This window comes from Microchirus variegatus (genome assembly GCF_963457635.1).
Source record: "Microchirus variegatus genome assembly, chromosome: 13".
NCBI lineage: Eukaryota > Metazoa > Chordata > Actinopteri > Pleuronectiformes > Soleidae > Microchirus > Microchirus variegatus.
In genome coordinates, this window is record NC_139814.1 from 13590936 (window position 1) to 13604212 (window position 13277).

General features: G+C 39.3%; 2 protein-coding genes across 2 annotated transcripts in view; both read right to left on the bottom strand.

Moving 5' to 3' along the window:
• tinagl1 (tubulointerstitial nephritis antigen-like 1) overlaps positions 1-13277 on the bottom strand; it is a 516891-nt gene that overhangs the window by 105256 nt on the left and 398358 nt on the right. The gene's annotated exons all lie outside the window — the stretch shown is intronic.
• Positions 3513-10432, bottom strand: cibar1 (CBY1 interacting BAR domain containing 1). The gene is made up of 8 exons (XM_083900229.1): positions 10354-10432; positions 9379-9613; positions 9205-9273; positions 7490-7591; positions 6582-6692; positions 6379-6492; positions 4757-4876; positions 3513-3901 (listed from the first exon to the last, which is right to left on the bottom strand). The coding sequence occupies exons 1-8, from the start codon at positions 10380-10382 to the stop codon at positions 3791-3793; spliced, it is 891 nt and encodes a 296-aa protein (XP_083756355.1). The 5' UTR covers positions 10383-10432; the 3' UTR covers positions 3513-3790.

Sequence of the window (13277 nt, forward strand, 5' to 3'; positions counted from 1 at the left end):
TACGTGATTCTGAAGATTTTAATAAATGTGTAAATTCACATTAGGTTATTTATATATAATCATTATTGACTAAAATAATACTTATGTACTTAGGAGAAGTGTCCTGTTAGCATTTCTAAGATTTGACGGCATCTCTGGTTGAATGAAACATTGCAAACGTATAGGCTATATATTTATTGAAATATGATATCATTTGCAAACAATGTATTTATTTATTTTTCTTATACTTCAAGAATTTCCCTAAGGAATGAATTCTCTGCATTTAACTCATCCTTTACTAGGAACCCTCTGGGAATTAGGTGCAGTGGGCTGCCACTTAGCAGCCACCAGGTGCCCGGGGAGCAATGGGGGTTGGGTACCTTGCTCGGGGGACTTGAACCAACAACCCTACAAGTCAAGTTCACTCTCCACTTATTAAAAACACACATTTCTTATTACCTAAACTTAAACGATGTATTGTAACTTGCAGCTGAGAACACCTTTTTAAAAAGGTTGCAAATATCCGAGGTCTACTTTTGCTTTCTACTTATTTTATTTTCCTACCCCAGAGCAGTAATATATACTTGTTTCTATTTTTCCAGTTTACTATTCCTCCATAAAGAAGTTTCTATTGTCATTTTTTTTCTTTTCTGGATAATTGTGAAAATCAAAACATTGCACTGTTAAATTTAATTAACTGGGAGCTGTCGAGTGCAACATGTGGACCTCTTGCAACACACATGCCATTCTAGGGCACAAACGCGAGGCACGCTATGCGCATTCGCTCACACATGTAAACTGTGTTTGCTGGTGTGAAATCCAGCGAACGTGGCAGGGTTCAGAGTTCTCGGAACACCAGAAACACGCACGCAGCGGGTCTAGCAGAGGAATCGGAGTGTGAAGCACACACACAGACAGACAGAAACATACACATGCAATGGCAGTGTTGTTAGTGAGTCAGTGTGTGAGTCACACTCCGGCTATGCTGCCTCTCGATTTTATAACAGCCGCCAGCACGGCACTGTGTTTAATATTCCAAACAACTGCACACATGCACATCCACATATGTATATACTGTACCTCCACCACATGTGTTCGAGCACAAGAGTGAGGAGTTGCACTGGCACACGAATGATATTAATAACCGCACTCCCTTTCATGCCTCTCTTCTCCTTCATTCAAACGCAGAGGCACACTCGTCATTGGGAATGACTGCAGATGAGTCAGAGGGGGAGGGGAGGGAATCCTTACCGCTTTGTGTGCCAGATCAATAGGAGAGCCAACCATTACGTTCATGCACCATAGAAACTGATTCCATTAGACTTGACCTATGAATCACTCCCCTGTGCACTCTTCTTTTTTTTCAAAACATTTTTGTGAGCTTTAGGAGTAAAATATGAACAGGTGTGTATGTTAAACGTCAAGTCAAGACAAAGCTCTGAGTCTGTGTCAGACTCTCAGGTGGAATGTTAAATCCTCACCTGTTTCACGGTGCTTACACTGATCCAGAATCCAGAACTCTGGCTATTCCGGGCACTCGGAACAGTAAAAGCCAAGTATTGATCAAAACAGGGAGTGAACCACTTTTGCACACCAAACGTGGCCCAGTCACTTTTTGTCGTAAAATATTGTTTAGGAAAACTGCGTTGTCAGGAAGGTGGCGACCAAACAAACAAAAAAAAACAATTCAGCCATAAAGTCAGGTATTAAAAGCAGAGAATAGATGACTGTGCAGGTGTTTTTGTCTCACAGTTCAAAAGTCAGCTTTTGTGATTCACTCTGCTCGATGATAAGAGGCAATGCAACACACATTAACTTCCATTCATCTGGACAGTCTAAACAAAGCATTATCCCTAAAATTCCTTCAAATCTGGCCCCTAAACTTAACCAGTTCCTCAGAAATAAGGTTATTCTTCATTAGGACCAGGTTTTGGTCTCCATGAGGACTTACTGGTCCTGACAAGGTCAGTGTTTACACCAGAAAAATATCCTAAAAAGGTAACAAACACAATCTCTGCTACACAAGGAACAACATTTTTCCCAAATTATGCAGTACAGGTAAGAACAAATTTAAACATCACCCTCTGGTGGTGGCCTACAGAAAGTGACCAATCCTGTGAAAGTGGCTTCACCATTCAAAGAAAAGTTCTGTTTTTTATGTAGATGTGGCACACACAGCCGTTCTGCTCCAGGGAAAGGTACTGGATTATAAAAGCACATGCGTGAAGCTGGGGGGGGGAAGTTGAATTTGACTGTCCCTCTTCCCCCATTCTCCTCATTCTCTTGACATCTGGTTCCTTGCATGGATATCCCTGTTTGTTTTTCATTCTTTGCCTTTTTAACAGTCAATGAGTCATAACCTCCTCTCGTCTTCCTTTATCTCTTTGACTATTGGCTGACAAAATGGCTGGCCTTTTTTGTTGTTGTTGTTCTATTGTTTTTGCTTCTTTTGGACCCTTTTCCTTTTCACGACCGTGGCCCGTTCGTCTGCTCTATGATCGTGGAGTGGAGCCTTTAGGTTTATCTGCAATTGGAAAAGCTCCGTGACTCACGAATCGCACAAACATACACTTTATAGGCGGCGATGACTCACTGGAGCACAGGCCACTCAGACGCACGGTGCACTTAAATCAAACTGGTATGCGAGTGTGTGTGTGTTGGTTTGTGTTTGCGTACACTTCAACCTTTACATGCAGTCGGGTAAAATCACCTAAGCAGCTTTTATCTTGGTTGCTATAAGAGCGGCAGCTCTCATATCTGCTATATTATCAAAATCAACTTGTTGGTTACACAATGGCTCCATCATTTATACACATGTAAATGCGCATATAACTGCAGTCTGATAATGGTGTTGACCTGTAATATATACAATGTGTGCCTGTGTGTGTGTGTGTGTGTGTCTGTCATGTCCAGAGGCAGGAAAGTATTCATGAAAACATGGGCACAGTGGAGGAATGATAAACGTGTCGAGTGACTCATGCAAGACTGAGATAGGAGCCATCAGCTGCCTGTGGCGGCAGCAGCAGCAGCAGCCTCCACAGTGACAGACAACACATTCTGCAACACGCATGCACACAATTGGGTCTTATAATGTGCGATGTGAATATACAGGGAGCGTTTCTTCAGGCACCAGTACACGTATACTGATACACGCACACACACACACAGTCAACATTATGCAAAATGGCCTTGACGTTTGCACGTCTGTGGAAAGGATGAGTCACTTTCAGTTTGCTGTCGCCATGTAACTACCATCACTTAGACTGATTCACACTACGAAACCGTTTCTAAAATAACAATCAAGCTCTCTGCAGGCCTATTTATGCAAAGTGACCGAGGGTACACCATGTACTTATTATTACAGAACTGCGACTCATTGCGACATCGCGGAAAATAACAAACTCACTTTTATTTATAAAGACGTGACACCATAATATCGCACATCTTGGCATTGTGTGCAACATAAAAATATACAGAATAACACGCACTAATATTAGTAAAGAAGAACAAGCTCTTTTACGAAGCACAGCACGACAGTAAAGCACCACTTAAATACTGCTCAGATCACCTGTGACAGAGGGGATTTTGGCAATGACGTTGCTTTTCTTTTACAAAAACAGAAATAAAAAAAAAAGGGACAATACGTTAAGTATACTGTAAGAGCAGGTCGTCCTCCAACAAGGAAGTATGGGGTCCAATCTGTCACTGTAGATGCACTGAAGACTAGAAAAGCACGATATAAATACAGACCATTTACACTCTTTTGACATCTCATTTGTGACATACAGATGGAAGGAAAAAGGGGGAGAGTTTAATCTTCATCATCGGTGTCCTCCTCCTCATCCTCCTCCTCCTCCTCGGACTCCTCTTCGTTGTTGTCCTCCTCTTCACCTCTCGTCTGCTGACTGTAAGCTCTTTGTTGCTGTGACAACACACAAACGGTCACTGTACGACTAAAACACACGGCAGGCAGTCATTAATCACATTTAGTGAAGACACACAAATACAATTCCTCTAGTTCACTTAATATAATATTATATGGCCATAAATATGCCTAATATTGAAGGGCCATTTTTGTCCAGTTAGCCTCAGGATTTTCAATCCCCTTTTCTTCCCCGTGACCCTGACATCAAGTGTGTTTTTGTTTAGCAGTGACTGTCAGAGATAATATCAAACCTAATCATGGAAAGAATGGTCGCAATGTGACCCACGCTGCTTTTGAGGCACCTTCTGATGACAGGTGTAAACAGCAGTCTGCCTCTGTACGCTAACTTTGGGACATTTTCTCGATAGAAGATACAAAATAAGAAAACAGCCACAAAAAAATATCAACCATCAAGAAGAGAAGCTGAAGACTAGCTGTCCACACATGTCACAAAAGCAGTGTATTAAATTCACGTGGGACTGCAGCAGTCGTTTAAATATGCTTGGGGTGATAATGTGAACGTATGAGGAAATGTGTGATGGGTCTGATGTCATGCGTTATGTTACTGGCACGCTATGACATGAGGAAATTGTAACTGAAAGATGGCTGGGATGATGCCACACATGAACCCTGGCAGAACTGATAAGCCCTCGCTGTTATCGAGCACTAGTCACTTGTGGTATGAGGAAATCTACCGAGTTCAGTTTTATTTTTTATTTTTTATTATTTCATCATAACACTGAAACTCAGAACTGTCACAGTCAGTCCCATTACAGACTCGTGATCTTCTGGGGGAAATTCTAGTTTTTCTGTCGGGTGTTTTTGGTGTCTTGGCACTTGTCTGCTTCTTACCTGTAAAGTCCCTGAAGTACTCAGAAAGGAGCCGGTCCGATCGAGGGAGGTTTTAGAATTAGCTCGTACTATGTCTAAGCGTGACTGGTAGTCAGGGGGATGCAGCGAACTCCTGAACACCTGCCAAAGACAGTGGGAGGTGCTAGACTTTTGCAGAAATACAGAGGAATAGAAGCAATGCCTACACGCATAATGGGTCATCATAATGTGGGCAATGATTCTTTTTTTAAATAAAACGTGTCATAAAAACTGAAACATTGTGATACAAAAGCGATGTCAAGGCTTAGAAATCAAATGCTGCAAAATAAGAGTGGATGTTGTGTCATCATAACAATATTTGTAACTGCAAAATTATTGTTTTTGCTCGTCATTCATCCCAGATATCAGGCCGTTTTTCGACTCTTTTTAACAAAGTACTGTTTCAGGAGGAAAACAAAAACACAAAAAAGGAAATATTCAAGCAATTAATTGGCTGTCACTGAGTTTTTGTGGCATGTACACTACCGTTCAAAAGTTTTCCATTTAAAGTCACACGTTTATTCATCAAAAGAGTTGCAAAATGAATAGAAAATATAGTCAAGACATTGAGACTTAGAAATAATGATTTTTATTCAAAATAAGAATTTTTGCCCTTTCTTCAAACCAGTAAAACTGTTTTCAGATGTGCTAACATCATTGCACAAGGGTTTTCTAATCATCCAATAGCCTTCTAATGCGATTAGCAAACACAATGTACCATTAGAACACTGGAAATGGGCCTCTATACACCTATGTACATATTCCATTAAAAAACAGACGTTTGCAGCTAGAATAGTTGTTTGAGTGAGTATTTCTTATTAATTTAATGTTAGATTCATTGAGCAAAAAAAAAAGTGTTTTTCCTTCAAAAATAAGGAAAGTGACCCCAAACTTTTGAACGGTAGTATAAACAAAACAGCTCATGCTATGACTCTGTTTGCACAAGAAGCGTCTGTTTAATCCACACCAGTGGTTATCACTTTGCCACAGTAAAATCCGCACAGGCTCTTGATCAGGATTATCTTCATGCCTGTCATTTTCAGATGATTCAATCTCCCATGCTTTGTTCTGTGACTCACTGAAAAACAGCCTCGGCCGGGTGAGGAGTTTCGCTTCAATGCGAATGGAAGGGAGATGATTCAGTGCAAAACACACAGATGAGATGGTGACGGGTGGAGGGAAACTAGGCAAAGAGCAGCTTCACTTACTAAATATTACTGAGGCTTTGTTTTTACATGACAGCTCCTAAAATAGTTTGTCAAACCTCTCAAACAAAGCTGTAAACACAAGAAAGTAGCTGACATGACGCACAGTCACCACTGCAGGTTAATTCAACGTTCCGACATCACTCGAAAGGGTGTGGTCTATTAAGTACATATGAGCAATAGGTTGATGAGTAATAGCTGATAACTTGTTAAATATAACCTAGAGGTCAATGGAGTATAGAACCTGCATTGTGTTCTCGTCGGCTCTTTTCCCTGAGTACACGGACACATTTAAATACACATCCTTTTTCTCAATAATTGCGCCTCCTCGGTTTCTCCTGTACACAAACGTGCATGCTGTAAAACAACAGGGCACGGTGCATTTGGAGCAGAACCTACCTCTAGGTCTTCCTCCTCATCCACACTTTGAATGCTCTGATGGGCCATGGTGTACAACTCCAAGGCCTTCGCATGGAACGACATCTCCACTGTCACAAACTCGCCAAATATTTTCTGTAAGGTGACAAAAAAAAAGAAGTACAAATTGTTCAGTTCTGAAAAGCCTTGGACACACATTAAGAGTGAGGGCAGTAATTTGAGACCTTGATGTCCCGGATTTTCTGTTTCTCAAACTCATCTATGGTCTCCTCCAGCTGCCTGGTTGTCCGTGTGGCATCCATTGTGGCTCTCTGCAGCTCACTTTCGGCCTGGTGGCAAAACAAGAGGAAGTACTACATACTTCAAAACACATGGTGCTATTACAACAGGCTTCAGGCATCAAAAGCAAAATGGCATCAGCAGCATTCCTTTCCACTTGTTGATTTCATTTAGGGGGGGAAATTAGATCTCGGTGCATGAGCTAATATGTATTTGGCGGTGTCACTAATGGGAAGCACCTGAAACCAGTATTGTCCAAAAATATTGCTGTACCATTAGTTTTAGACCTGCAACACTCAGATATTGATATGATACATAAGCTCTACACACACATAGGGAAACACCAGTTCCAAAAAAGATGTTGTTTCTACTTTGTTTTACTAAAGGTGTGTAGAACTGGTCCGGTGATGACTGAACATGTTTCTCCTGAAGAATCTGCATGTGCGATTGTGGGTTTGTGAGTCAGTTATCAGTCACTCCCCTTATGTAATTATAACGAGTAAGTTGGGAGTTGTACTTCACTGTAACTTTGACATAATTATGTGTCATCTTTTGGGGCTAATTCATCAGCAGTGTTGAGATATGGAGATTATGGGACACACCTGAGACTGGAGGCTTGGTCAAGGAAACATGGAAAATACAGTGTAAATCATACAAGTCCTTTACCAGTTTAACTTCTCACAAAAGCTGAGCGGGTACAACCTGTTACTGCATCCACTCCATGGAGATGAATCCTTTTAAAAATCACTGAGACAAAACCTTTTAAATAAATAAATGTTAATTTTCCTGTTCAAACCAGTCACAATATCACACGCACTAAAATATCTATGAGAACACAAGAGGAGAAGGATACAATAATCTGCCTGTCTGAGGGGTTTCTTTGTCTGGTCCTCTCAAGCTGAGCCATCTGTTTCGCTTCTCTGTCTCTGGCACTTTGCGTCGTCTTCAGATCGTCCTGCAAGGATGCACAAGCACACAAGGACACGGCCACAGCCATCACCAAACTTTAGCATTGATACCGATTGGGATACCAATTTTCTCAATACTCAGTCCTCGAGTGCACGCTTTTTATGTTCTCTTTACTCCGTTACAGTTAGCGATGTTAAGCAAATTGATTGAGTGACTAAATGTGTTGTTTCAGCTTTGATGGGAAATTAAAAATTAACCAGTCAGGTATAATTTCTTTTTTTGGCAAACACGATCTCTCTGCTCGACAAATGACTAATCACAATTATTCTCAAAGCAGAGCGATTCGTTTAGCATCTGATGGAAAATGAGCTTTTTATATGTTTTTGCACCTAATCAGACAAACTAAAAGCTGTATACTGTATTTTCACATTCTTATCATCCTCTATACATCAGTGTATTACAATGCGTGTATTTCACATACACATACCCTTACTAAATAATTAATATTACTATTTATTGTAATTATTTGGTGTATATCTTGGCTGGAGTGATTGTAATGAAACCACATTTGACCCTGGGATCAATTGATTCTGAGAACATGACAATAAAACTGCAGCACTGTGTGATTAATATTCAAAATAGGAAACTTGATATCTCCTCATGTGAGTATATTTGTTTTGATCCTGGCCAAAAAATTACGCCATGAAGGGCAGATGCTGGTATGTGAGGCATTAGGATATTATCATTAAATCAATGCTGCACCCTTGTGGTCATATAGCAGTACTGACAAAAACAGAAACATTTATGATCCAAACTCTTACTTTATCCTCATTTTACAGTGATATTGTATTCCTCCTGAAAACAGCACCCCTTACTTAAAAGAGTCAATAATTTTGTAAAACATGAAACCAGGGATCATAACAATAAATAGATGAGATAAAAATAACCAACATTAAAACATAGAAATAGCCCTAAAAACAATTAGTACTGCAAAATATTTGTAATATAAGTCATAGAGCAGGTTGTTTATTAAGAGATGTGAGCTTGTACTGATTGGATGTGTGTCTGATTGATGTATACCGTCTCTCTGAAGGTAAATCTAGCTAGAGCTTAGTGATTTCAGTTCCTTGTTTCCAATAACCTTTGAAGCCATTTCAGTGTTTGATTTACTCTGAATTGTGAGGCGAACCAAACCACGCTGCCATCCCATATCTTCTAATGCTTTTCCAAAACTGCATGATAGAGAGATGTCATTATTTGTGTGCTCACAGGAAGTGGAGCTGTTCTATTTGCTTTGTATTTGCACACATTTACTCTTTAAGATGTTTACTTCACAGAAGCTGCTTTAAAAGGATGGACATTTGAAAGCTATTCGGAAATTTGACAGGATTTTTTATTGAATATTTGAATGTTCTAAACGTCAGTGCATGAGAGTAAGCAAAAGCAATACAGGACTCCCAGCATGTTGAGCTAACAAGATGCAGTTAATTTCACTGTGGCATGAGACTTATTTTCTTAAGAAGCAAGAATTAAACCTACAAGTACGATTAAATCTGCATAAAAGATTGTATCTGGTGAATAACTAAATCAGAATGGATAAGCTTTTGCATTCTCATTTGACTCATTTTGTGTTCGTATAACATGTAATGTCATAATTACCCTTTTACGTTTCACAACATCACCATAACTTTTTAATGGCTCTATGACTTTGGCTTCAAGTCTTTCCACCTGCAAAGCAAACAGATCCATGTTAGCTTACGTCTTACTTCATGCATTTAGACGGGCTTTAAACATATTATTTGACAAATAAAGTCAACGCTACTGTGGTTTTACCTCAGCTTGGCGGTAGTCTTGAATCTTGGCCAGATGGTCAGCATACTGCTTCATGCCTCTCTTTAGATTTGGCGTTTCTGTGTCTGCATACAAGCCGATCTCACGAACCAGGAGGTCAGCCTTGTCCCGCAGCCTGGCTGTTTTACGAGCATAGCCAGCAAAAAGCTGACACATCTCTCCGAAATGTTTTTCTACATTGGTGACGCTCTCCTGGATCCTTCTTGTCTGGTTGTCCCTGGAGACGGTGAAGGAATCCCAGCAGTAATTAGGGTGGGACAATACAACGTAATATACAATATTATCAGGCATCGTGAGAAAAAGCACCTATAATGAGGTAACTGTAACTTTACCTTATGAGGCGCAATATTTGTTAAAATACTACTTTATTAGATGAATTATTGTCCTAATCTACACGCGCTATTCTACAGACTGAGGAGAACATCTTGGTTTCTCACAGATCTGCACAAATATCACACAGTAATCACTTTAAATATGTTTTTCAAATGAAACTGAGAATAATTATGTACTAAACATTACCATTCCCTCTGATATCGCAGATCATATTGCCAAAACAATATTGTAATTAGATATCTCTTATTTGTGCCTGATCTCTTGAGGCAAATGAAAACAGAGTATGAATCATCTGGCTTATGTGTAACAGGTCACAGATAACCAAAACAAAGTTTTCGTTCTTATTTCATAATTGTCAGGCCATCATAATAATATAAGATATGTCAAGTGACAGTTAGAGAAAAGGACACACACATTAGATAATAACACGTTTACAGTTATCACTGTGAGCAAAGCCAGAAAAGCACAACCAGCTAGCTGACCTGCATTTATCTGTTTTGGATGTACAGATCACACTCGATTCGCGCTGCTCATGCTATCTTAGTTTTTTATTTGTAACGGGTACAAATTACAGCTCCACGGGCTTTAACTAACGTTAACACGGGTTCGTGTTGGACTCGTTACCTCGCTCTTGCATCAGGTGTCCGACTCATCTTCGCAGAGATGAACTAAATGGAATGGCGGCAGCGCAAGGCTATGTTTATCACCGTTTCACGCTAACTAGCTGTGCTAAAGGCTAACTAGCTGTGCTAAAGGCTAGCACGCCAGTCTGCCGTTTCCATGGATTCTCCCTCCTCCCTCCGCGTTTCCGCTTGAGCAATGCATTCTGGGAAATTGAGTCGGTAAGCTCAGTTTACTTTTCTGGTTTTTGACATGACATGACAGACGCAATACCCTGGAACAAATTACTCCGGCTCTGTTTTTGATTATTCGATTAATCCAGAACTTTCCATATTTTAGAAGGTTATGGTTTGACGATAACAATGAAATTGAAATGATCAATTAATATTAAATATTATTATTATTAGATCACAGAATTCATAGCCATCGATTGTGATTACCTTTTTGAACATAACTAATAACCTCATATATCATACAACATGTCAATTATTTAAAACAGTATAGTATTAGTAATAAGCATCAGCATGTGAATATATCAAGGCATTTGGTGACAAGTTTATTGAACACTGATCATCATTTTCATGGACAACACGACTAATAAATTAATCGAGAACTTTATAGTTGGATTAACAGATAATGAAAATGTATTAATACATTAAGTAAACCATGGTCCTATCAAAGCAATCATGATATTTTTTATCATCATGTGTCTCACGTTGCATTTTTTCTGAGCGCAGAAACCTGTTTTACTGTTGCTTTACTGTCTGATGGGAAATGTGTGACCCTAATTATAAATTCATGGGTATTTACATAGACTTTACATGTACAGTATATAAAATGAACATAGGACCACACGATTGGCTTAGTGGTTAGTGCTGTTGTATGTAGCACCTGGGTTCACGACCTAGTGGGAAGCCTTTCTGCAGGGAGTTTTCTCCAGGTTCTCCGGCTCCCTCCCACAGTCCAAAATCATGCATAGTAGGGATGCATATTATCTGCATATCAGTATCTGCAGATATTGGCTTTAAAATTGAACAATTTATTTATTTATTTTTATTTTTATTTTGCTCAATCAAGAAAATGTTTATATACGTCTGCTGCGACAGGAGTATGAAAAATGTTGTGTTCATTTTAATATGGAAGAGACTAAATAACCTCTGCAGTTGGGTGCAGGGAAATGCCTATTTTTATATCGGTATCCATATCAGTTATCAGTGTGAGAGAGAATGGCTATTTGTCTCTATGTGGCCCTGTGATGGACTGGTGACCTGTACCTCGTCTTTTGCCCTATTTTAGCTGAGATTGGCACTAGCGCCCTCTTGACCCTGTGATAGATGATGAAGGAATTAATAAAATTAACATTTGAAGTTATTATTAAGGTTTATTTAGATAGGGACGGATACAAAAACATAGACAATTTTGAACAGTCATCTGATGCATGCATCATAATGTTTTTAGCTAAAGCTAATTCACAACACTTGTCCCTAGTAGTTAAGTTAAGACCACTGCTCTCATCTTGTACCATCTTTGATTTGGACACTTATTGTTCTCATACTTGATTTGATTTGTCTAATCTCACTGACAAAAAACAATATAAACCACTGATGAAATTGTTATGTTAGTACTGTTTAATACTATTAGAGATATTTATCATTTAGCGAAATGAGGAAGTAAATACCACTGCTGGATGAATCCAAATATTTGGCTGTGCTCTGGCTATTGCTTCTCTAATTCCCCAAACGGATCAAGGTACATTGCCTACATTGCAACAAAGATGCCTGCAAATAGTCACAGCTTCACTGTTTATGAACCGGTGCCAAGAGCAGACTCTGTGATCAGTGGAATGAATGGAGGCCTCATTGTAATTCCCTCCTCTGTGTTTGGGAATGCATGAATGTCACCAGCTGCCACGTCTGCTCCTCTGTGGAAAATGTCCAAAAACCTTAATTATCACGCTTAATCATCCATGGGATTGAAGCAGGGGAGATCCCACTGTAACAGATTGGCGATGTAAAACATGGCCATTGCATCTGTGTGTCTGGAATCCCAAGAGGATCTGTTTAATACTTTTTGCCACAGCTGATGCAGGTATGGATTAATTGTTCGTAAAATAATTGTATTGGAATATTGAGCCACCTTTAGTGTAATTGATGTTTATCAGGCTGTTATTCATTTCCTTAAACTATTTAAATGTATTACTTTTTACAAAAAAAAGCAGTTAGGTTTTCTCAGCTTAGTGTGCAAAATAATAATAATAAAAACGTATATATTATAACCTATAACACATTGTACTGTACATATATAAAGCAAATTATAGCACTTTTCTCCTTGTCTATTACTTTAATCCTCTGTGCGTGATTATATTGTGTACATGGTTGTTAATGTAAATATAAATGTTTAATAGAGAGACTTGTGGAGGTTAAGCTGTAAAAGTATCTTGATTCTTGAGTGATTAAATATTATTTGCGTGTGATTGCATGACTCAGCCACATGATGGCGATCCACTTCCATTCGTCAATTTGCAAAAAAAAGATGTTACAGCAGCATTACTTTGCCTGGTTACTGGACTGGTAGATGTTTGTGAAGTCTTCCCTCATATGTAAGAGGAGGAATATTTCACTTTATTTCACTTGTACTTGCAGTTTCAATCAGGATAAGTTTATTTTACGTGAGACTTCATCGCACTAATCTAAGATTTGTAGTCCTTTATGCATTTCTAACTGTAGTTCCTGTGTGGTGAGAGAGTTGTTTTCGTTGGCTACTCCTAAATATATTCATGAATGGTGGCATCTTTTTCGACGGTGCATCTTAAAAACAGATGGTGTTGTTTTTCCAAGTTTAGCAGGAAGAGAGCAGCACCAGTACCAGCAGCACCTCTGTCTCTTTCATGCTTCTTCATGTCTCTCTCTCTCTCTCTCTCTTGCTGT